Source organism: Podarcis raffonei, chromosome 1, assembly GCF_027172205.1.
Source record: "Podarcis raffonei isolate rPodRaf1 chromosome 1, rPodRaf1.pri, whole genome shotgun sequence".
NCBI lineage: Eukaryota > Metazoa > Chordata > Lepidosauria > Squamata > Lacertidae > Podarcis > Podarcis raffonei.
In genome coordinates, this window is record NC_070602.1 from 35,758,193 (window position 1) to 35,783,553 (window position 25,361).

Genomic DNA, 25,361 nt, shown 5'->3' on the forward strand with positions numbered 1-25,361 from the left:
GTGAGACCAACCGTCTCAGGTCCATTCCTTATACATTTGGATGGCTCCCGCCTTGCACGGCATCAGTCCACGCGCATTATGCAAAGAGAGATTGCTGCCTGCAGTTTATCCTCAGCTGAATTCGCGGCTAACTCCTTTAGGATTGGGGCCGCCACCGCAGCACTGCATTTGGGACTCTCAGCTGAAAGGATGAAGGACTTGGGGGCAGTGGAAGTCTGATGCATTTAAGGGATATATTCGTAAGACCTTGTGATTGTTCACAGTATACTTGACCTGGCTTCGTTACCTTCTTTTGCTTTCAGGTGACGTTGTGGTGCCCGTTTGGATTATAGGCCCTGCACTGTCCACTGGGATAGAAACCATGCTGTTAACGGGGACCCTAGGGTGCAGGAGCTATGAGGGCGCGCATCTGGATAATCGGACACAGCATTGGGCCAGGGTCCGCGCCATCAATTCCGGTCTCGGGCCGCACCTTAACTACATCAATATATCTTGGATCTCTCGGAGGGGAATGCGCTGGGCCGGAATGTTGCCCGCAATTAGGGCCAGAGCGGCAGCGGAGGGCCCCCAGATGCTTTAGTTTACCCAATTAGGCGAAAAGGATTTAGCTTACAGAAAGGCAGTCGACTTGATGTGGCATATCTTTAGTGACTTTGAGGAACTTAAGGCCTCTTATCCAAACATCACCATTCTTGGGGCCTTGTTTATGGAAAGCCGGGATTGGAGAGAGAGCAGGTGCCCGATAGCCACAAATAGGGCTAGGAAAGCCTTGGATCAGGTGGTGGTGTGTAGAGTGGCAGCCCTGGGTGGGTGGGTCATTGACCACCCGGGCAACTGCGAGGCCCTCTACCGGCTTGATGGCGTGCATCTTTTGGATGCGGGAAATGATATTTGGCTTGATGGCGTGCATCTTTCAGATGCGGGAAATGACATGTGGCTTACTGATATAGCAAAGGGGGTAAGGGATTGGTTTCAGGCATGAGAGTATTGGCGGTGAGAGATTGCTCGTGTGGCGGTAGGCATTGGTAAGAAGGGGTTAAGAGGATGTGGGGGGGAGGAACGCCATCACCTCCCCCCAGTGAGCGAAGGGTGGTCCGTTAAAGGACTCCGGGGGGCGTGGCCCTGTCCGAAGCCTATGGAGGTGTGGGCCAAAGGCACGCCCCAGAGCGGTGACCCGGGGGAGCTCCTAGTCGACGTGCCTCGGCAGGAGACTCCCCCGATATAATGTTAACCCTTCCCCGTGTCTCCAGCAAATGGGCTGGAGCCGGATAGTCGCTAGGACCAATGCCTAAGCCAATGCCTCTCATTCCTGAATTCAATAAAGTTGTGGCCTAATTTGCCCATTTAACCTTAAACTATGGTGTCTCGTGTCTTTATTTATCCTGGTGGGGGGCGGGAACTCGCCACGCAAACAGCCTGCAAAGAAACAGAAGTCTCCAGATATTTTCAGAAAGCCTTCAGTGTTGTGATCCTACACAGCCTGGTTGGCAATGAATTTCAACATACTTTATCAGTGTCCTCAATATAATGAGAACACAATGTTCATCAAATTGTGCTTTTGATAAATACCACATATATATGTCAGATTGTCATAAAAGACTTAAGGCCAGAGTAAATGCCAGTCACACATAATTGCTCTTATAAGAAGCAATTCCTTAAATAAATGAACGGACATTTGCTGGGATGATAATCATGCATTGGCTTACAACAAAGGCAGCAGCAAATACAGACACACACAAAGAGCAAGAGCAAGAGTGAGAGTGCCTAAAGCTGGAGCGAGCGGAAGCATGTGTGTACCAATGCCAGTCAAAGAAAGAGAGAGAGAAATAAGAATTCTAAATGCTTCATCCTCTCTAGGAGAGGAGGGGAAATGACATCATATAGAGCCCTCCCTACCAATTGTACTTCAATGGTCTGAGTATCTGCCTATTAGCAATATAGCTCTGTGGACTAGGCCCCTTCTCATGTTAACTAGCAATAATATGCATTTGTTAGGTTTGGCTGCTAATGTCCCACAAACTGAAACGAAGTCATATAAGGCTTTGTAGGGCATGATAACCAGTGCTTTGAATCATGCTTGGAAACATCGACTGGTAGAAAGTGGTGTTGTTCTAACAAAGAGTTTCTGTTCTCCCTTTGACCAGCTCTCTGTTCCCAAGTACAGGGACTGACTCACCCCCCCTTCACTGAACTACAGCTAAATACCACTTTGCAAACTGTTTTTGAAATTGTCAAAAACCCTAAGTCAAAAGTTCCACAGGGCATGGACAGCTATTGTGGTTAGGCAAGCCAAGCTGTACTACAGAAAAAGTGTTAGTCATCCTAGAATAAGTGTGGTTCTGCATTCACAGAATGATTGCATGTCATCCTCTTGCAATTCCTGATTGGCTTGAATCAAAGTTGACACCTTCCTCATCACTTCAGCTCTTAGCCCGGCAAAAGCAGGAAGTTTAAGCAGGGAGTTCACTTCCTGTCTGCTGGACTCACAAGCTTGAGGAGGCTACATCTATAGAACGTTTCCTTAATTATAAATTATTTTTTAAGCAGAAAAAGATCCTGTCTGAAAGATGCTGTTATGTCTGAAAGTGGAAGTTGAGCAGACATGGCTATATAAAGACTAGACTGATGTTTTCAAATACAGTGCACGATCAAAACTTACATTGCATACAGTCCTCAGGCAGAAACCACAGCAACATGACTAATCAAAACATTTGAAGAATGTAATAGTCAACCTTTAACACACTTCTCATTGCAGCACATTGCACAAGCTGGTGAATGGTAAACAGTGTGCTTTACAGCTGACGTAGCTGCACTTGTGATTACCGGGATCCAAGATTACAGACAGTGACACGATGGAAAAGCCACAAAGTTGACCCTATGTTCAGACATGTTCTAGGATTTTACGAGAGCCAATCTGAAAGAGAACTGCTGGGATCTTAATATGAAGTTTCACCCAACCCCCTTTTTTAAATGAAAAAGATTTAAAGCAGGATTTGCTTTTCTGGATAAAAGTCCTTTTCAAGAAGATGTCTGAAAAGCCATCTGGACTGAATAAGACATTACCGGTATACTGTGTAACCCTTTCAGTGGACGTATCAAGTAAGTAGCTAATCCTTTTGCCTGTAACAAGAATAATCTGAAACAGGAAATGATTTTTTTCTGTGAAAAAGCACAACAGATTGAAACATTTGTTTCTTTAAGAAAATGAATTATATGGTGCTTAATTTAAGGATAAGATGGAAAAGGTGAATGTTCTGCATTCTGTGCTAGGTAGGAATAAAGCAGAAGTACAGAAAAACAACAATTCTAAGCATTTGATCACAAGTATAATAAATGTGTTTTGTTCTTCTTGCACTTGGAAAACTGTGTCATTCCAAGCCATGTTGCTAAGATCTATGGGGTCATTTAGGGTACCTCTACCATGCTCAGATTTCTGAATCTTGGAATGGTTTGATACACAGAAGCATCAGTCATGCAGTGTTTTGAAATATGACTAATGAAAATGTTTATGTTAAAATTTAAAAATGGCACAAATTTAATTGGGAAAGTGTGTGAGGCAGGAACTGTTTTTGTGATATTTGGGGGCACATAAATAAAACTAAAATCCAAAGGATTAAAATAAAAATATTTTGTATTGTTAATGCCATTTTAATAATTTATCCCAATTTGTTTTACTTATTAAAACAACTGTATATCTTTTGAATAATGGCAGATTGACAGTCAAAAGTGACATGTTAAAAAGCATCAACTCCACAGCGCCTTTTAATTGCTTCACTGCAGACTATTTGGAATAAATGCTGATGTTTTCTATCTCAGGTAGGTTTTGCCCCATTTTAATTATGCATCAATAAATAAGATTTAAGCTAAAATATTTTTCGGATAATCACTTATCTCCAGCTCTGTCCTATTTAACAATTAAAAATGAGTGGGTACTTAAACTTCTTGATTGAATTTGCTATAAAACAGCTAACCTCCCCAACAGTGGGATCAAAATGTTTTCCACAAGGCTCACACCTTTCTATAGGCCCTGGTAACCTACTACCTCCTGCCTGAAATTTATTTTGGTTTAGAAGCCAAATGGTTTAGAAGGACAAATGTTCCATTGGGCTTACCCTCACAAATTCCCCTCAAGCCACCAATTTACTACTCCCATCTCCATGTTTCACCAGTCCACCCAGCTCATAAATTAGTCTCCATCCACAGGAACACTATCAATCCTTGTGCTAGGTTTAGGTAGGCAGGTTTGTGTCTTACCAGATTTAGTATTTAAAGTTAAGTTAATATTTACTGGTGTTCTGTCCTGGAACCTGAAACAGGAGCTGATGGCATTACAATCAGCTTCCCCCGCCCTGATCATTAAAGAAAACCCAGAATAGCTGAATGGAGACTGAATGTGCTCTGTAGCCATGGAATGCTGACCAATGATGTGGGCAGGGCAGGTGATGGAAACTGGGTGGGAATGGAATGGACTATCCTGGAGGATGGCATAACTGACTGGAATACTAAACAGAACACTCCACACAGCAATGTCAATTTCAGTCTCTCTCTCTTTTCAATTGTTCCAATCTTGTTTGCACTCCTGTTTGTGGAAAAGATACATATGTGTTATTGTTTTTTTTAAAAAGAATAAGTCCACATGAACAATCAGATGCATCTTTGTCTTCATGTCTCCTAATATACACATTTTTGTATGTGGGATTTTTGCAAAACATTTAATGGAGTGTATTTTGCACATGATTTTCACTAATATACACTTTTGTGTGCATATGTGGCATCACAACATTTGGAGAAGTACAAATTTCTGAGAACTGTGTTTCAGTTCTCATATTGTTTTGGGAAGCATGAATGTGGTAGGTTCAAAATAAAATGCAAAGTGAACTAATTTCCTCTGCCATCCCTAATCTCGGCTTTCTCTGACATACTTCACGTCATATACAATATTTTACAATCCACACATCTTCCCCGTTTCCATTCAGTGGTATTTAAAATATAACTTCTTGTTAAAAATTGGCATTATTTTACACTTATAATGATATTGACACATCACATGTCAGTCAGAGTAACTAAAGACTTCCTAAATGATGTCTGCCTAGGACAGTGACATGTAACTGCCTGATCCTGTGTGAGGTGGAAGAACTGCCATTGTCTTCAGGTTCTCTGCATACTTCCATTTTCCGGGTGACTACAGGAAGGAACTGCCACATAGTCACCACTATTTAAATAAACTATAATCTTATGTTAATTATATTATTAACTTCTTTTGTGACTAATGGCCTCACTAAAAATGTCATGCAACTCTACAAAAAGAACCACTGTGATGACCCAGTGTGCCTGAATGTGGCCTTTTTTCATAGCAAATCACAGAGAGTAATTATATACAGAATGTTCTGAGTAGATGGTTCCTACTTAATGATCGATCTCAGAACCACAGATTACAGGTTTTAAAACTAATGAGCTAAATCCTAACACTAGAATGACAGTTCAATTTATATCCTAGAACATGTTCAGCAGATTTAATTTAACATGATCAGCAGATTTAATTTAACAGAAACTATATTTCATATGGACGTGGGTGGCACTGTGGGTAAAACCTCAGCGCCTAGGACTTGCCGATCGCATGGTTGGCGGTTCGAATCCCTGCGGCGGGGTGCGCTCCCATTGTTCGGTCCCAGCGCCTGCCAACCTAGCAGTTCGAAAGCACCCTCGGGTGCAAGTAGATAAATAGGGACCGCTTACCAGCGGGAAGGTAAACGGCGTTCCGTGTGTTGCGCTGGCTCGCCAGATGCAGCTTTGTCACGCTGGCCATGTGACCCGGAAGTGTCTGCGGACAGCGCTGGCTCCTGGCCTATAGAGTGAGATGAGCGCACAACCCTAGAGTCTGGCAAGACTGGCCCGTACGGGCAGGGGTACCTTTACCTTTACTTTATATTTCATATAATGTATGTTCAGAACTGGAGCTTTGAAGGTCGTAACACAATGTTTACTGATTAGTTAGGGTTTTTTTCATAATACATGTCGTGATCAAAGGCCTTCCTAAGGCAGTTCACAATAAACACCAAGAAAAAAAATTAAAGGGTGCTCTATTTTATGCAGATTTAACCACACACAATTACGAATGTTAACTAACCTCCAACCTGTTTACCCCTCATTCCTAAACACATTAACCCCAGTTGAGGGGACCCAACCATATATGAACAAGGTTTGCCCATTCTCTTTCATGCTGAGGGAAATTCTGTGACATATTAAAAATGATGGTGTCTATACATTCACCAATAATTAAAACAACAATTTATGTATATAGTCACTGTTAAAATATGTCTCACATGGTGGGTCTATCTGCAGAAAGCTGTTTGTCTCAAGGCTGTGGTTGCCTCATGTGTAGGAATGAATGAAACAGCCTATTTCTGTCCTGTCTCAGTTTCTCCTACATGCAAAAATGAGTCCAGGACACTCTGTTCATGTGCAAACTTTTTAAAAAAAGAGTGAACACTGAACAGTTCTACTAAAAAAAACAATTTAAAAACCAGGTACTAATGAGGTAGTCCTTGGACTGGCTTCTTTGCACTGTACTGCAACTGTACTCTCCAGAGGCACATATTTCCCCCATACAATACCCTAGGAAGGGACTACACATTCTGGCATATGGTTGCTTCCTGGGAGTATCTTAAAATACTTTGGGGAAAAAAAGCACATAGGCATGTCATAATGTCAAAGTTGTAATGTCTTTACAACCGAATGGCTCAGGCTATTGACATGATAACCCCTGAGCCTACCTAGTGGCAGTGAAGGAAGCAAAGAAGGCTTACTTTACTGCCTCCATTGCATCATTATGTAGTCTGGCAGAGCTTTTCTGGGTTGTACGAGGCCTTTTGCAGGCTGGCTCAAATGAGGCGATAGAACCAATGGTACCTCACTGTGACTTGTTTGCAAAGCATTTTGAGGATAAAATCGCCTGCATCTACCAATACCTGCTGTTATAGCAGATGAATCTCATGGGGTGTCCAGAGCAGAGTCTAGTCATGTTGTGTTGGATGAGTTTCAGTTGGTAAGGCTCAAGGATGTGGACAAGGTGCTCAGATCAGTCAGGGAAACCACTTGCACTCTAGACCCTTGCCCCTCTTGGCTGATAAAAATCAGCAGGGAGGGAACAGGTGGCTGGGCCAGGGAGGTGATCAATGCCTCTTTAAGAGGGGGTGGTCCCTGCCTGTTTGAAGGAGGCAGTGGTAAAACCACTCTTTAATAAACATTCCCTGGATTCGGAAAACCTAACCAAGTACTGGCCAATTGCTAATCTCTCTTTCCTAAGCAAAATTTTGGAGCGAGTGGTTGCAGACCAGTTCCAGGCGCTTTGGGAAGAAACTGATTTTCTGGATCCATTTCAATCAGGGTTAAGGCCCAGTTTTGGCACAGAAACTGCTTTGGTCACCCTGTATGACGACCTCGGTAGAGAGACAAGGGAAATGTGTTAATTCTTCTCAACCTCTCAGCGGCTTTCAATACCATGGTATCCTTCTCGAGCAACTGTCCGAACTATGGGTGGGTGGTACCGCTTTGCGGTGGTTCCAGTCCTACTTGGATGGCCGTTCCCTGAGGGTGTTACTTGGGGAATGCTTTTCAGCCCTGTGGAACCTTCAATGTGGGGTTCCACAGGGTTCAATCCTACACCCCATGTTGTTTAACATCTACATGAAACTGCTAGGAGGTTTGGAGTACGTTGTCAGCAGTATGCTGATGGCCCTCAGCTCTATTTCTCCTTTACATCTGCAGGTGAGGCAGTGAAAGTGCTGGACCAGTGTATTGCCTTGGTAATGGACTGGAGGAGAGCCAACAAACTGAAACTCAATCCAGATAAGACTGAGGCACTGTTAGTGGGTGGTTCCCTAGACCAGATAGGTGGGAGATTGCCTGCTCTTGATGGTGTTACACTTCCTCTGAAGGAGCAGGTTTGTAGATTTGGAATACTTCTGGATCCTCTGCTGTTGCTCGAGGCTCAGGTGACCTCTGTGGCTGGGAGTGCCTTCCATCAAGCTTTGACTGGTGGCCCAGCTACCCCTCTATCTGGACAAGGATAGCCTACTGTTGTCTGTGCTCTGGTAACCTCAAGGTTAGATTATTGCAAAAACATTCCTTTTTAAATAGGCTTTGGTTGTTTGATTGGCATCCTATCCCCTTTTAAAATGTAATGGTTATTTTGGCAGGGGGGGTTATTGGGTTGCTGTTTTTATTTTGATTATATATTTTGTGGTTTTATATTTTGATTTTCTTCTGTGAACCGCCCTGAGACCTCTGGGTGTAGGGCGGTATATAAATTCAATTAATAATAATAATAATAATATACAAAGAAATGAGGTGTCAGAGAACTGCCTTCTACATATATATATATATATATGATTATTATTATTTTGTTTTGCCTTCTACATAGTGTAGTTGCATTGTCCCCATGGCTCTGCTGGTGTGTAAATGACAGAGACTAATGCTCAGATTTACATTCCAATTTGCCCATGAGTCCACAAGGCTGAAATGGTTAGGTTCTGTCCTAACTGTGGAGCAAACTGGAAGCCTCTGAAATCCTTACCAATGAGTTAACCCTGCCCTGTTGAACTGCAGTCACTGGCAGAGGAAGAGGAGTGGGGGGGGACCCCGCCCCTGGCAGCGCAATCCCAGTAGGGTGCCATCGCGGCTGCCCACACAGGGCGCCCCGCCCCTGGAGGCAGAATGCCCCGCCCCATGATGCGCAGCAGCCCCGCCCCGCCTGCTCTTCGCCCCCCAGTGCCGGAGCATGAAGCTCTGCCACTGACTGCAGTCATACATATATGGATTCTCTGCTTCCATCAACCTTTATGCTAAAGAGAGAAGGACCATAACTAGCACATGTACTTACTGGAGAATTGTTCATTTTAACTAAAATTTTTGAACTGCTTGGGAGCTCCCCTGGAATTGCTTGAGAAATATACATACCTTGTAAATTAACGGTTTGGCCGTATGTTTACTACATTACTCCATAAAGAGTGCCATTTCCATTTCCCATTTTTGGAGAGATGTAGCAAGCTCCAAAGGCCTTTTTTTAAAAAAAATACCTCATTAGGACAGCTTCTCCCTCCTTTTAATTTGTGCCTTTGGTATACAGTGGTACCTCAGGCCAGAAATAGTACCTTGGGTTAAGAACTTTGCTTCAGGATGAGAACAGAAATTGCACGACGGCGGCGCGGTAGCAATGGGAGGCCCCATTAGCTAAAGTGGTACCTCAGATTAAGAACAGTTTCAGGTTAAGAACGGACCTCCAGAATGAATTAAGTTCTTAACCTGAGGTACCACTGTACATTGGTTGGGAAGGGCTGATGCCAAAGAAGGCAGGACTCCTGCACCTTTAATAGTTGTACTGAAGAGCTAATTGCATGACAAGCTACACCTGCTAAAATTTCCCTATTACATTCAAGGTGCAAGAGCCCTGTCCTTGTTTGTTTGTTTTTAGTTAATATTTACGTATACTTTGTATATAACTGAACTTACACTCAATTACTTAATATTATGTAGAATCAGTGAGCTATTCAGAAATGTAGGTGTCCCTGAGAAATACTTCATTTGTGGTCCGAAACACTGGAGGTGTCACCCACCTCAACCCCCCAGTGTAGCATCAGACAGATAAGGCTTAGACTGGAGACACATAGACTCAAATGGCTGCTCAACCATTAATTAAATTAAATAACATAAAATAAATTAATTAAACTCACTTGGCCGCTCATTGTCCCTTGGTATAAATTTTGTAGGATTGTGGTGAGGAGAGTTGAATCCTGAGCACATTGGGAGAAGGAATATAGGAAATATTATTAAATGTTGGGCGGTAAAATTTAGCACTCCTTATATTGCCCTTCTAATGTGATGTCTTTGCTGCCCACATAGATTAACTCTTCAAGTGGAGAAAACACTACAGGACCATCTTGACTAGGGATATTCCAGCATCTTTGGATGGGGCTGATAGGAGTTAAGAGCCCAACAGCATCTGGAGGGTCACCTTATCTCTGACTTAGGTTGTGTACACCCCCCCCCACATACATTTAAAGCACTTTTCCTACAAATAACCCTGGAGATTGTCGTTCACCCTCCTAGAGTGACAATTCCCAGCACCCTTAACAGTTCCCACAAGTCTTTGGTGGTGGGCGGTGTGCTTTAAATAGACAGTGTGCAGTATATGCAGTTCGAGAACAACCCGCTGACCCAAATGGCCCACTCACTGCCCCAGATGGACGGAGTATAAATAATAGTATTTTTAATTTTTTTAATAAAAAATATATGAAGGCAACCGCATTTCCCTTCTGAAGGCCCCCTCCCCGGCCCTTGTGGGTGGACCTGCAGTTCTTATAATCCCTGCCCATTCCCCAGGCTTGTTGGGCTTGAGGGGAGCCACCCCGTTCTCCGAGCTACAGCTCGGAGGACCCTCCGCTCACCCAAGAAACTTGGTTGTCGTGAATAAACTCGCCCCCTCACATCTCTCTTTAAAGCCACAGGAGCCAGTGGGCCGCGGATCCCGCAAGGTAATGGCGACTCGTGTGAAGAAGAATTTCTGTTCCTCTCGTCCAGTCCCTCGTTCGCCTGCTGCTGCGACTCAAGTTCGCTCCAATTTGGACAGGAGAAGCTGGGCCGAGGCGGGTGGGGAGAGAGAGATGTGTAGTATATGATATGAGGGGAGGTCGCTTCTTCCTCGTTTTTAACGAGGGGGGGGGGAATAAAAGTTCGCCATTGCGCCCTGAGGAACGCGATAGGGCGCTTCCTGTTGCTGCTGCTGCTTCCAATTCAACCCATCCCGACGCTTCCCCACCGTTACGCAGGGGCGAGGAAGCTGAGGGAAAACCAGTCCGAGAAGTAACCGGCGGCGGGTAAGAAAAGAGCGTAGGAAACGCCGGCGCGAGCTTGGCCTCCGCAGCGCCCCCTCTGCCGGCCCTCGGTATCTCCCAGAGTCTGCCCGAGCGTGACTCCGAGGCTGGCGGGCTCCTCCCCCTCCCCCTCCCGCTCCCCTTCCTCCTCCTCCTCCTCCCCCTCTCGTGTCTGTGGCGCTCGCTTCCCCGTCACCCTCCCCCTCCCACTCTTGTGCCGGGAGGATCAAGATGGACGGGGTGCGTCGCTGCCTGGCGATGGACTGAGGGAGGTGAGCGAAGGACGCCGGGAAGCTGAGGCGGCCACAGCGGCGGCGGCGTCTGAGGAGAAAGTCTGCGGCGCCGCGGAGAGCGAGCGAGTCACTCACTCGGGCAGCGGGGAGGAGGAAACAAGAGCGCGGCGGGGCCTCGCGGCGGCCTTTCCTAAGCCGCCTGACCGGGTCACCCTGCGAGGCCTGCGGCTGCCAGACAACGCGAGCGCCGCGGCCCGGCCCGGGTAAGAAGAGGAGGCGGGGAGAGCTGGGGCTCCGAGGCAGGCGGTTCCGGGACGGCTCCGCCGCTGGGCTTCGGGGTCCGTGTGGGGAAGGCGGCTGGAGCGGGGAGGCTGGAGAGAGGCCACGCCGAATCCAGGCGCGGCGGGGCTTGGTAGGCCTGGGGAAACGGAGGGTTTGGGGACCGGAGGGTAGCGAGCGGGGTCGCCTGTCCGGGCTGCCGCGAAGAGATCTGGTTGGGGCCTGTGGCCTAGTAGGAGGCGAGGCGAGGCGAGCAGGTGCTTCTTCCTCGGGGCTCGCCTGAGCCCTGGGCTGCGGGCCCTGTGGAGGGGAAGTGATCGGCTTCCTCTCGGTGCCTGAGCTTATGGCCTTACGTTGTTTTCGGCTCTCCTTTGTGACTAGGGGTTGTAATGCTAACCGTGTCTACTCGGGAGGGAATGCTGTTGAGCTCAGCGGGGCTTACTCTCGGAGAATTGCGGGTGGGGTTGGATTGCAAGCCGGATCTGTAAAAGTCAATGTAACATCCCTGGCTGTATTGTCTGGCGTTGGCGTTATTCAATCTCGTCGTAGAAGGTCGGCAAATAATTATATCACGAACGTGTGAAGGCACCTCATGATCAGGCTGTCGGTCTGTGTAGCCCAGTAGTTATCTACTATGACCGGCAGCGATTCTCCAAAGTCTTGGGTAACTTCCAGCCCTGTTACCTAAGATCCTTTTAACTGGATATACTGCGGACTGAACCCTTCTGTGTGGAAAGCATGTGCTTTGCCACAAAAGTTTGGCCCCTTCCCCCACATTTATTACCTTGTGGGAGAGTGTGCCTGACTGTGTGTTTGACTTTTATTTATTTAAGCTAAGTGTGTCTTTCACTGTGCAGGTAGGCAACCTTTGAAGGATTTACCTTTGTGATATATGTATTTAATACAGGACAAAGTTTGTTGTTGTTGTTGTTACCTGGGGTTTTTCAGCCTGCAGGAATTATTCTATTGTTTTTAGTTTGGTCTCTCATGTAGACCAAGTTGAAAGTAAGTTTGACTAATTTCTATGTAACTTTGTTTATAACTGGGTAGTATTTTACATCATAAGGCTAGTTTTTTTCTGGAATGCTCCCCCCCCCCCAATGTTGTTAAAAGGTAACATTATTAATTGCTAACACGTCACAAGCAAACACAAGCAGACTTTGCCCAACAATATATTTTTTAAAGGCACAATTCTGGAGAGAGTCTTCCTCTCCCTAATACGTCAGTAACTGAAGAAACTTTGTACAGTTAACTTTTTCCATGTTTGTAATATAATTCATTTATGGAAGGATAAAAGCAAATGTGTGAAAGGGCATTCAGCAAATTGCTTTTGTGTGTGGTGGTTATATTGATCCAGGAACAACCTCAGGTTTACAAAAATAGGTAATTACTTGTATGTTAGAGTAAGAAGCTTTAATATGCCAATAAAGATAGCATGTAGCTTCTGAAGTACAAGGGAATTATGAGAATTTTTCAGGTGTTTTCAGCTTATCATTAGTTTTTATACTGGTTTTCTATAACAAATTATACCCAAAGTGGCTTAATACATAAGAAAGAGTGATGTGTATCAGAATTTTTTAAAAACCTAGTAATACAACGTATCAGCAGTACATTAAGATAGTAATCCATATCAGTAGCCTATCAAATCACTGAGACCAATTAATTTTTAAAAAAGAAACTTTAAAATAATTTTTTAAAAGCAACATTGACATAAAGTTTACTATCAATCTCTAAAAACTATAAAAAATTGAATGACAGCAAGAACAGAACTTTAGGAACAGATAAATAAGTAAGCAATGCCCAGAAGCAGTGGGAATGGCATACATAGCTTAGTGCATATATAGAAAGATATACCGGTAATTTGATGTAAAACAAGTCAATAAGGTATAGCATTCAAAATACATTCCCTGATCTCTCCATAGCATTGGAAGGCCACGCCAAAAAGTTTCAAAATAGTTAACAGTAAACCAGGTTACCAGAGCATGCACTTTTGTGGCCAAGCTATTCCTTTCCAGGAACAGTTGTAGCTGGTGAGGCAGCCAAAGGTTGCCATTTGCCATTGCCATTTGGACCTTTGGTGACTACTGCCAGGGACTACAAACTTGTTCCTTCAAGGGAGTGCAGTCCTATCTAGAGCAGGCTGTCTGCCTCATTCCCCAACATGAGAACCAACAACCCAAAGGACCTTCATCTTTCCAGGATTCAGTCACAATTTATTGACTGTAATCTAGTTCATTACAGTGGTCCAGTGCCTGCACACCCCCAGCTGACTTAGATGACAGAAGTAATAGAAGTGGTTGTCATGCCATCACCATCCCAAAGGTAAAGGTACCCCTGCCCGTACGGGCCAGTCTTGCCAGACTCTAGGGTTGTGCGCTCATCTCACTCTATAGGCCGGGAGCCAGCGCTGTCCGCAGACACTTCCGGGTCACGTGGCCAGCATGACAAGCTGCATCTGGCGAGCCAGCGCAGCACACGGAACGCAGTTTACCTTCCCGCTGGTAAGCGGTCCCTATTTATCTACTTGCACCCAGGGGTGCTTTCGAACTGCTAGGTTGGCAGGCGCTGGGACCGAACGATGGGAGCGCACCCCGCTGCGGGGATTCAAACCGCCAACCATGCAATCGGCAAGTCCTAGGCACTGAGGTTTTACCCACAGCGCCACCCGCGTTACCCAAAGGTACCCAACTCCATATCCCTTTAATGACTTCTCTAAATGGCTTCATATAGATATAAATAACTTGGGGGACAAGATGGATCCTTGTGGTATCCCACAGCGCAGCTGCTATGGGGAAGAGCAAAAGACTCAATGCAGCCCTTTGAAATTTATCCTGCAGGTAGAAGCAGAGCTACCATAACACCACGCCTGTAGAGTTGGTCCAGCATAACCCCCTACCCTGCAGCATTGGTCCAGCAAGATACCATAGTCAGTGGTATCAGAAGCTGATTAAAAGTCCAAGAGAACCAACAGAGTCATACTATTCCTGTCTCTGTCATAAAGCTGCTCATTCATCAGGTTAACCAAGTCTGTTTTGGTTTCAAAGCCTGACCTGAAGCCAGACTGAAATTGGTCTAAATACTTTGCTTCTTCTAAGAACACCTAAAGGTGGCCACTCCAGCACCTTGCCCAAGAAAGGGGGCATTAGCAACAAGGCATCCAGTCCCAAAGTAGTAATGGGATATTATGTGGTGGAGATACCACCATTTTCTAATCACTGCTGCTTTCTGCCTGCCAGTGAATAAGGTGGGAGGAGTGGCTATTACTTTTACCTACTGAGGTTGGGTTTTTAAAATTTTCCCACCCATGGACTGCTATGGTGGGGGTGGGAATAACACTAGTTCCTGGGCTGGCATAGTTTTGCCACCATTTTTGGAGTATTTCATGAGAGTGAGATTTCGTAGGATTCTGTGGGTCAGGGTTTTGCCTGACATACCCAAAGAATGTCTCCCTTTGTCCTTCACTGTGGATGATTGTTTCTGCCTGTGGGATAGCAGTGGCAGTAGACATCATTTCTCTGCTCACTGAGAAGGTCTGGAGGATCTGGACAGCTTTCTTGGGAGTTTAGGGTATGTTCTGTTAGAAAGATGCAGCTCTAAGCTCAGTGAAACTTTTAAGTAAATATGAATTGGCTTGGGCTGAAGCTGTGGGTTGTGCAGTCCAAAAGAGTGCTCCTAGTGTAGCCTGTAATTGCCACATTTGTTGATATCTCTTCACTGATATACATACCTTCACTGATATACTGTTACAAATAGGCAGTCTGTTAGAGGGATGTTTGTGTCAAGGTGAATGAAAACAGCAACAATTGGAATTCTTTAAACCAAAATTTATTAGGGTAATAGTCAGTGTTGGTTATATTCAGAGTAAACTCATTGTAACTTATGGACAAGTACGTTGATTTCATTGAGTCTACTCTAAGTAATATTGGATATCACACTAACTTTATTTCCTTAAATATTTAAGGAATATTTGGTCATAATTAGCAATATTATGGCAGCAGAAAAAGTTCCTTCTTAGTCTTTAGGATTCATTTTAGTCATTATGTGGTCACTACTTGAATCTTGGCGGGGATCATTATGTCAGTACCTTATAGCCTAAGAGGAAGATAAAAAATGCTTCAGTAGATGTTCCAGTTGTAAAAAAAAAGCAACTTGATTATTATTTAGGAAGAGGATGTTAGTTCTTGAACTGCTAGTGTTCCGTTTTCCCTTTACAACCATAGTCATTTATTACAAGGTATAATTACAACATCAACAAATGAATGCATAGTATTAGATACAAGCACTGATGAAGTACTGGAACATTGTGATTGTGACATTTTGCTCGTGTTGCCCTTTTTGGAACTGCTGGGCTTGATGTTGCCACCTTCGCATAATCAACCTATGTGTTGTATGCAAAACTCTTAACATGATGAATGAAAAGATATAAGGAAGATTAAAAGTTAGGGCAGAAAAGCATATCAAATTCCTGGGAACCACTATTAATTTTTTATGCATCAGGCTCCCTCTAACTAAAATCCTTAGGTATCAATACTAGTTCTGTATCCTTGGGTGATCAGGCACTTGGCACTTTTACAGCCCTGGATAAATTATTTTAGTAACATGAGTAATGTTTAATATCTGAGTACTGTTCCAGTTACAGTGGTACCTTGGGTTAAGTACTTAATTCGTTCTGGAGGTCGGTTCTTGACCTGAAACTGTTCTTAACCTGAAGCACCACTTTAGCTAATGGGGCCTCCTGCTGCTGTCATGTCTCCAGAGCACAATTTCTGTTCTCATCCTGAAGCAAAGTTCTTAACCTGAAGCACTATTTCTGGGTTAGCGGAGTCTGTAACCTGAGGCGTATGTAACCTGAAGCGTATGTAACCCGAGGTACCGCTGTTTACTACATCTTTGGGCAGCACACATACACACTTTTATATAGTGATATTTTTAAACGTGTTTCTAGTTGTTATGGCTGCAGTGATAACCTTGAAACTGTTTTAGCAGTGCCTTGTGAAATCTTCCAACACAAGACCAATTCTGTTGGTCCAGGATGACACTGTGCAGCACTTTTTCAATGATTAGCACAAAGAAAATAAAGTATACTAAATCATCAGATATAATCTATTGTGCATAGTTTATCCTGACTGCAAGAATTAGGTTACTGTGGTGCACAATTATTTCTGAAGTGTGCATATTTTTTTGCAGTAAGTATCTGCTTGACAATTCTACACATATACTCGGAAATAAATTCCATTCAGTTCAATCAGGCTTTCTCCTGGGTATGTATGTATAGAATTGCAGCATAAAAATGTTGTGATACGGTTGGGAAGCACAATTTAAAATTTGACTGTACACCTCTTGATGGATTGCTTTTTCTTTTTTTAGGTGAAGACTACAGAAACCTGGGATCTTTCCAGAGTGGAAGATTTTTTGCACTCAAGTTATTCTGACCATATTTTAAAAATATTTTTGGGTTACTTTTTAATTTAAGAAAAGGCAGCTCTTTAAAATCATGGCAGATGTGGACCCAGATACATTGCTCGAGTGGCTGCAGATGGGGCAAGGAGATGAAAGAGACATGCAACTAATAGCTCTGGAGCAGTTATGTATGCTGCTTTTGATGTCTGACAATGTGGATCGATGCTTTGAAACGTAAGTAAATTTTTATTTTCATAATTTCATGCAGGCTTACATCTGCTGATCAATTTCATCCACATCACGCTGAAATACTGCTGTTTGAATTTGTTAACTAGTGTTTCTAGGCAGACTTGAGCAATCCATTGACACCTGTAGTGATCATTAAAAGAAGTAAAAAAAAAAGAGCAGCTGTAGCACTATCTGTTTTAACATCAGGTTTGTACTCTTGTTAAAGGCATGTTTCTTCTGGAGGCAGCTGGACTAATTTCCTTCTTGGGAGCTTGCTTGCTGCTTTTAGCATGCGTGCAGATCCTTGGGTATAACAAAAACATCTGCATTACAGCTTTTGCTCTACTTCATATGGATCTATTGGGGGGCAGAAGATAATTTTAATTAAGCGTGGTTCCAAAAAAGATGACAGAAGCAAGATCATTTTTAAAAGATCAATTTTTCATTTCAAGTTCTTCTAATTCTTTATGCTCTGAAATATTTAAGATTAGTGTTCGGTTCAGTTACTGTTAACTTTAAAACTTAGCAGAGGGTTTCAGCTGTGCCCTGACTAAATAACAATTATAAAATGTTGCAGCTGTTAGCAGAAATAGATTTTAGTACTAACCTTAGAAATTATGGGTCATAGTGGACAAGTTTGTTTTCTAGTGCTTATACTATATCTTAATATTTTAAAACATGATTCTCTTCTGAGAAGCTGAACTGAAAGTTAATAATTTTTAAGGTCTCTAAATTATGTCATTTGCTGTGGATGACTGGAAACAATTATTAAATAAGATACCTTTACTTATTGATACATTAGGAAAGAACTGTGGAGATTTAATAAGGTGCCTTTTGTTTTTGAGATTAATAGGATTTTTTCTTTCCTTCAAGAGCTCGCAAGAGTAGTTGTTATTAGAACAATATTGCTTTAAAAATTTTTCTTCTGAGCAGTAAACTGCTTTTTATTATGAACTAGAAAAGTTTCCCAGTTGTAATGAAATACATCTGCCAAGAGTAAGTAAACCCTTTGTTGTGACCAGAGAGCTTAAGAAACCACAAATTTTAGGGGGGAAATGGTAACATGAATGCCTTGCCTGTTCTTGAGCCCCTATGTCTATTAGTTCTGGAACCATATTTTACCTAAAGTCAAGGAAAATGGAACATCTTTGCTATTTAAAAGTATGTTACTATGACTGAGAGCCTTAAAACCACAAACTTAAAATTAGCGAGATGGACACTGGAGATGCACTCTGGTTCTTAGTGGACTTAACTAGTTTAAATACAACCACTTTGGTATATAGGTTAGAAATTTGTTTGTAAAACTGTTGACTTTCAAAAAGCATTTTACAGGTAATGATGTTCATTTCAGTCCTTCTGTCCTGTTAATATTAGTTGGTAGTGTTAAATCACCTTTCTGTGACTGTGATTCAGGGAGCCTGATCATTAGTCATCACATTTCTTTCACAGTAACACTTCAGAAAGTTTTAAATACTATATATACTTTGATGCAGTTACCACTGAATTTTAAAATGATTGCTTCCGCCCTATGTTTTTAGCTTTTTATTTTAGCTGTAAGTAAGCAGCCTTGGGTCCATGTCCGGGAAACCATTAGGATATAAATAAATATAAATAATAAAAATATCCAGTGTTAGTCATACTTTGAATAGACTTGGTGGGAGAAATTCATTGTAGTTCTATGGCAATTGTTCCATCAGCATAAGCATTTCAGCTACTTAGAATTGTCCCCCTTCCTCCCCCCCCCCCGCACTGTTCTGGGGATTCTTTTGACACGCACCAAGCCAATTTGGGGAGGGGGGGGAAAATCCTTGCACAGACTTCTGTTAGAGGGACTTGTTAGCTGAATATTGCCCTCAGAGTTTTAACCACAGAGCTAGAATTTATAGTTGAAGTTGTGCAGAACCATCTTTATTCAATTACCATAGTAAAATGGTTATGGGTAACATTGGTGCATGGTGTTTCCTATTTGCTACTCTGTTTGTAAATTTCAGAAATCTTTAAATTTCCCTCTCTATTAAAACTAATTGTGACACTGGATTCATTTGTTAGGTAAATAAGAACTCAGGAGTTTATTTTTTATTTTATTTTTATTTTTCTGTGGGGTAATGTTATTTATCTTGTATTTGTTTCATGATGTGTATGTGTATTTTGTCTCTGTTTTAAAGTATATTCCTTGCTAAAATGAGCAGCCCTGCTCAGGCATTGAATTCTGTGTGTTCCTAGGCTTGTCTGTGCTTCTATTTATATGTATACGCGAACATGCAATTTGCATGTTTACCTACAGAAAAGGAGGTTGGAATCTTTAATCTGGAGACAGTTACACACAATAGGGGTGATTGCACCAGGTTAATGCTATTTTACCAATGTTAATATGCTATTGCTTGCTTGGAGTAATTGGCAAGAACGGGAGGCAGTGGAAGACAGGAGTGCCTGGTGTGCTCTGGTCTGTGGCGTCACGAAGAGTCGGACACGACTAAACAACAACAACAACAAATAAAATTAAAAATAAATGTGAATAATATAGTATTTACTTAGGTTGAATTGTGGACAGTGAGTAAAATGGTTTTGCTGTTTGAGGCAACAAATGCGGTGTTACAGAGTAGCAAGATGGCTGGCTAGTCACTACAAGTTATTACCCAGGTTACCTAGACTCATGTTTCTTGGAACAAAGCTTCACAGTACTTAAATTCTTCCTATGGCAGCAGTGGAAATGGACAGAATGGAGAGTTGCCATATGTGGAGAGGGACAGGCTCTAGGGATTCAGTAGGACTGCAGGTAGGATAAAGATTTAATTTATGGAATTTCTAAACTTTCAGGTTCATCCAGGTTGACTCAAACCTTCAGTGGTTTAGGGCCACTTTGCATGATTTTATGCAATAAGGTACTTAATGCTTACTGCCTCTTCCAGGCAAATTGGTTCCACTGTATCTCCAGGCATCTTCAAAACATTCTGGGTGGTGCCTTGTGGCAGCTCATGTATGGGCTGTTCCGAATGGTGGGCTGGCACATACAAAACTCTGGAGAAGCCACCCTATACAGGAAGTACAAAATAGTTCCATGGAAGGTATATTGTGTGAAACAGCCTTTGGAAAGGTAGAATGGTGATGATAGTGAAACATATTGCTGATTAATTTCATATTTTTTCAATATTATGCCTCTTTTCTTAACACAGTAGTAATTTGGGCGATTATTTTGTACCTATTTGAATTGGAGTATGTACAAAAAACTTGATTCACTTATCTTGCTGCCATTTCATTACAAAATTTAAAGGCATTTAGCTCCTTAACTTATTTGATCTTTTCCAAGTTCAGAGTTTTTAAAGAAAAAGGTTTTATTGCTTTAGGCAAAGCAATTTTCTGTGCACAATCATTATTGTGGAATGAAAACTCAGAATTGAGTAGACAAATCTGATTATGGAGTGAACATACAGAATAACACAAACATGCACTTCATGTGTCATAATCGTAATTTATTTAGTGTTCTAGCAGTCCAGGAAGGAATGTAGGAAAACTGCCTTATACTGACTCAAACCATTCATCCTTGTAGCAAGTGGTTATCCAGGGTTCTTGCCCAGCCCCACCTGAATGTAAGATCCATCTTGAGAGATCCTACTCCAGCTGCCCCTGCCAAATGCAGTTGAGTCCCTTTTAGTTCTGGTTATAGAATAGCCTTTCCAGGGAGTCTGGTACAATTTTTGTAGTATTTTAAGCACTGAGTGAAGAGCTTTCCATTCATGTAGGGCTTTTACATATTTTTGTTAGGCTGTGCTTCATTTTAAATTCATTTTAATTTTAGGGGTGCAAGGTTCTTTTTTAAAAAAACCCCAGTTGTATAGTTTTTAATGGGTTTATGGTTTCCAATATAGTTCAACTTTTTAAAAACTTACTTATTGTAACTCACCTAGAGAACTTTGTTAAGTGGAGGCAGACAATGTCATAATAAATACCAGAAAGTGCTGGGATTGAACATGGACCTTTTGCATTCAAAGCATGTAGTCTACTGTTCAGCTGTGGCACTCCCCCACTATTTAGTGCATGACAATATCCAACACACACACACACACAGACAGACACACATACATACACACATTTGATCTTGAACCTATTATTCAACCTTGGCAAGGAGGAGAACAGACCGTTATCCTCATTATGGCAAGCCTTCATGTACTCAAAGGTTTATCAAGTTAGTATGTCATATGTATAAGAAGGCATTAATTTAACTATCCAGACAAAAGAACTGAAATCTGTCAAAATATGTTTCAGATGTGCAGAGTGGTCTCTATTGTCATTTGTTTGTAGCGGTTTTGTTACCTTGAATTACTGGATTTTGACTTTTAATGGAGGTTTACTATGTAACTGAAATTAAAGCATAAGTCCTCTGTAAGTTCAGAAAAAAATACACAAAAATATTTTCACACACAGGCTTTTAACTAGTTTAGATTTCCTTTTCCATTCCAGATATAGATGGTGTGCTTATAACCAGAATATATGTCTACAGTTGTGGATATTGGTTTGGATCCAAAGTTGTTTGTGTGAGTCAAAGGCAGTTATGCACTTGCAGGAAGGTCCCTCCAATTGTTAACTGTTCTGTTTTCATTTTGTAGTCTCCTGTGCCACGAGTATCTTACAGAGGGTCAGCCAACTATTAGGAACTTTTTTTTGCAGAGGGAGACTCAGACAGTGGGCAAGTGTTCTGTTCATGAAACTGAAATTAGTATTGAAGCCCATATCTGTGACCCCAGAACAGTTTGTAATCATTTTATTTTGTCTAGATGTTAAATCTAGACAGTGGCTCATAAAATCTTTCATAGAATTGTAGAGTTGGAAGGGACCCTGAGACCCCCTGCAATGGCGAAGATCACAGAAATGTATTTGGAAATGTGTATGTTAGTGATGAGTAATCTGTCTCTTCTTGCAGATGTCCCCCTCGTACCTTTTTGCCAGCACTGTGCAAAATATTCCTTGATGAAAGTGCTCCTGACAATGTATTGGAGGTAACAGCTCGTGCTATAACTTATTATTTGGATGTATCAGCGGAATGCACTCGACGGATTGTGGGAGTGGATGGTGCTATCAAAGCACTTTGTAATCGTTTAGTAGTTGTTGAGCTTAACAACAGAACCAGCAGAGACTTGGCTGAGCAGTGTGTAAAGGTATGGTGTATTAATTTTCTTTCGTTACAGAAAATAAAGCTCCATGATAAGAAAATGTTTTTATAATAGTTGTCTACTTACAAGACCAGGACATAATTGCTTTAAATTTTGATATTTTAAGCAAAACAATAAAACTTCTGCAAAAATATACCCTTATCCCAAACAGTCTCAAGTAGATGCCTTAGTGGACAAATTGTCTTGAAAAGTGGGAAATCTAATTGCATTTCCACAATTGCTATTAACGTTATTTGTAAAAACCTGCGTGAGATCCTGTTTGTGGATCTTCTGCAATGTATCTTGATTGGCGCATAGATATTTGAACCTTGAGACTGCTAAAGCCATATTTGACATAGCCTGTTAAAACTCATATGTCTTATCCAGTTACCTTAGGCTTGTGTATCTTCCAGACACAAACTGCTTCTGGTGTTCTAATATTAGATATGCATAACACTTTTTTAAACTGGGGCCCTGTTCAGTTGTTAGAAAACTGTAAATGTGTAGGAGGTGCAGGCCTGTGTGCTCCAGTTCGGCCCCCCCGCCCCCACTTGCCAAGTTGAGCTTCAAGGTCTGAAAAGAGCTTGTATGTGTGTCAGCACAGGGCTCCTGATCATGGATTCACGCATGCTTACAAACTCCCTTCAGATCTTTCTGCTCAACAGGGTAATGTTGGGGTGGAAGGGCAGGGCCAGCATACACACAGCCCTCTATCTGTTACATGTTTATAGCTTTTTTTTTGGCATCATGAGAGGTTTAATGCATTCATACTGATGATTTTGATCAATAATATTTTTAAATAAAAAGTGAATAAGCACTGGGAGAATTGAATTGGAAAGAATGCGTGCTTTGTTGTATGATTGTCTGTGTAATTCCATTTTCATTCTAGGTGTTGGAACTCATCTGTACCCGTGAATCAGGCGCTGTGTTTGAAGCAGGGGGGCTGAACTGTGTGTTGACATTTATTCGTGACAGTGGGCACCTGGTTCATAAAGATACGTTGCATTCTGCTATGGCTGTAGTATCCAGACTCTGTGGAAAAATGGAACCTCAAGATTCCTCATTAGAGATTTGTGTTGAATCCCTCTCGAGTCTGTTAAAACATGAAGACCATCAGGTAAACAATTTAGAATATGTAATTGAAAGCACTGTAAATAGGTTACTCCAGAATTGAGAACTGTATAACAAATATTACGAAGAATTTAGTTCATATTGCCAGCACTGGCTAGTGCAAGTAAACAGTTGTATGGTAGTAGGATTAATTTCAAGTAGCATGAAATCATTGGCTCTAATGTAACTTTTAATTTTTATTCCTATGGAGAATTAGAGGATTTGCTGTTGGCTTTTTTATGGAAACGGGAAGGAAAAAAAATGTTCTTTTTTACATGTGGAAGTTATATTTTACTCACGGTGATCAGTAAACAGTGATCTGTTTACACTTTGTGCTTTAATATAATTTCACATAGAGTGAAATTAAAGCCAAAGAGTTTCCTCCATAACTGCAAACTTTTGCACAAATGAAAGCTTTGGGACTGCCATAGAACCTGCCTAATTTTTATGGAAACTCTTGCACAAGCTTTTGTGGAAGTATTTATGGAAAAGCACTAGCTGCTATTTAAACTTAAGATAGTGCACATGGTATCTCCTCCCCATTTTATCTTCATAAATCCTGGGAGGTAGAAGAGAAAGTGATGTCAAAGGTCACCAGTGAGCTTTGTGGCTGAATGTAGATTTGACCCTGGGTCTCCTGGGTCTTAGTCTGATACTTTTAACCACTATACCACAGTAACTCTCTAATGAGGATTTGTGGTATTCTTTCTTAGGTGCTAGGATTTGCACTTGAACAGTTGTGTGGATGCTGTTTGGGTCAGAGATTATTCATCCCACACATATCTGTAACGTAATGCTGTGTCTCATTTCCCCAATTACAATCCCTATGTAGAACTTGCATTAGAAAACGACTGTTGTCGTAAAAGAAATCATTCATAGCTAAGAAAGTATAGAAGCTGTGGATAGATATGAAACAGTGTTCTTGTATAATTTACTAAATGTCAATATTGATGCTTTTATTTTAAATTTGCTGTCTTTCAAATCTTGGTCTGTGTGATACTTTTTAACCATATGATTTGTTCCTTCAGGTTTCAGATGGTGCACTGCGTTGTTTTGCTTCGTTAGCTGACCGATTTACACGCCGTGGAGTTGATCCAGCGCCATTAGCCAAACATGGGCTAACTGAGGAGCTATTATCTCGAATGGCTGCAGCAGGTGGCACAGCTTCAGGACCATCTTCAGCCTGTAAACCTGGCCGGAGTAGCACAGGAGCACCATCTGCAACTGCAGATTCCAAATTAAGTAACCAGGTGTCAACTATTGTAAGCCTGTTATCAACACTCTGCAGAGGATCTCCAGTAGTAACACATGTAAGAATTTCTTTGTTAAATATCTATTTTATTAAAAATTAAGCTTTACTTCTTGGCAGATATTGTATGTATGTTCTTTGTTTCTTTAATTTTTTGTCATCATCATAAATAAGAATAAATTTGTGTAGACCTTCCTTTATTTCACATTTTAAAATCCTTAAAATGTTAATTGTTACTGCTACATTTGAACTTTGCTTATACTCCCTCCCTCAGCTCCTTTGGGAGGAAGGATGGAATGTAAATTGAAATAATAATAATAATAATAATAATAATAATAATAATAATAATAATAATAAATAATAAATTTAGCTTTTTTATATGGAGATGCAATCCCTTTCTCATTGGATTTTCTAAAGTCCTGTATATTTTTATTGTTCAGACTTTTAATTATTTCCAGGATCTCCTAAGATCTGAGCTTCCAGATTCTATAGAGAGTGCATTGCAGGGTGATGAAAGATGTGTACTTGATACCATGCGTTTGGTAGATCTTCTTTTGGTGCTACTGTTTGAAGGACGGAAAGCCTTGCCAAAGTCTAGTGCTGGATCTACAGGCAGAATCCCAGGATTGCGTAGACTTGATAGTACTGGAGACCGTTCCCATCGGCAGCTGATAGATTGCATCCGCAGCAAAGATACCGATGCCCTAATAGATGCTATTGACACAGGTGGTAAGCAAATGACCTTTATTTGACATTCTAATTTCTAGTTTGCTTCTTAATGTTTATCTCTATAATGGATGGACTCTAAGAATAATATTTTTGTTGAAAATTACTTTTAGCTTGT

General features: G+C 41.8%; 1 protein-coding gene and 1 long non-coding RNA gene across 13 annotated transcripts in view; one reads left to right on the forward strand and one right to left on the reverse strand.

Moving 5' to 3' along the window:
• The window catches only part of LOC128410154 (uncharacterized), a 32,516-nt gene extending 21,545 nt beyond the window's left edge, over positions 1-10,971 (reverse strand). Inside the window, exons 1-3 of one of the 2 annotated variants that reach the window (XR_008329402.1) lie at positions 10,446-10,971; positions 9,732-9,791; positions 4,103-4,579 (exon numbers count right to left, since the gene is read on the reverse strand). This is a non-coding gene — a long non-coding RNA (uncharacterized LOC128410154). Of the gene's footprint in view, positions 1-4,102; positions 4,580-9,731; positions 9,792-10,445 lie in introns of those variants that run through there. The other variant, XR_008329403.1, reaches the window with a different exon arrangement.
• A 71-nt stretch (positions 10,972-11,042) lies between these two features.
• Positions 11,043-25,361, forward strand: part of HECTD1 (HECT domain E3 ubiquitin protein ligase 1) — a 55,908-nt gene continuing 41,589 nt past the window's right edge. For 5 of the 11 annotated variants that reach the window (XM_053380838.1, XM_053380901.1, XM_053380891.1 and 2 more), the window contains exons 1-6: positions 11,044-11,367; positions 16,751-17,017; positions 21,930-22,164; positions 23,048-23,275; positions 24,297-24,578; positions 24,958-25,246. In XM_053380838.1, the coding sequence (XP_053236813.1) occupies positions 16,878-17,017; positions 21,930-22,164; positions 23,048-23,275; positions 24,297-24,578; positions 24,958-25,246 (1,174 nt within the window). In that variant the 5' untranslated portion in view covers positions 11,044-11,367; positions 16,751-16,877. Of the gene's footprint in view, positions 11,368-16,750; positions 17,018-21,929; positions 22,165-23,047; positions 23,276-24,296; positions 24,579-24,957; positions 25,247-25,361 lie in introns of all 11 variants that reach the window. The other 6 variants (XM_053380857.1, XM_053380880.1, XM_053380916.1 and 3 more) reach the window with 3 other exon arrangements.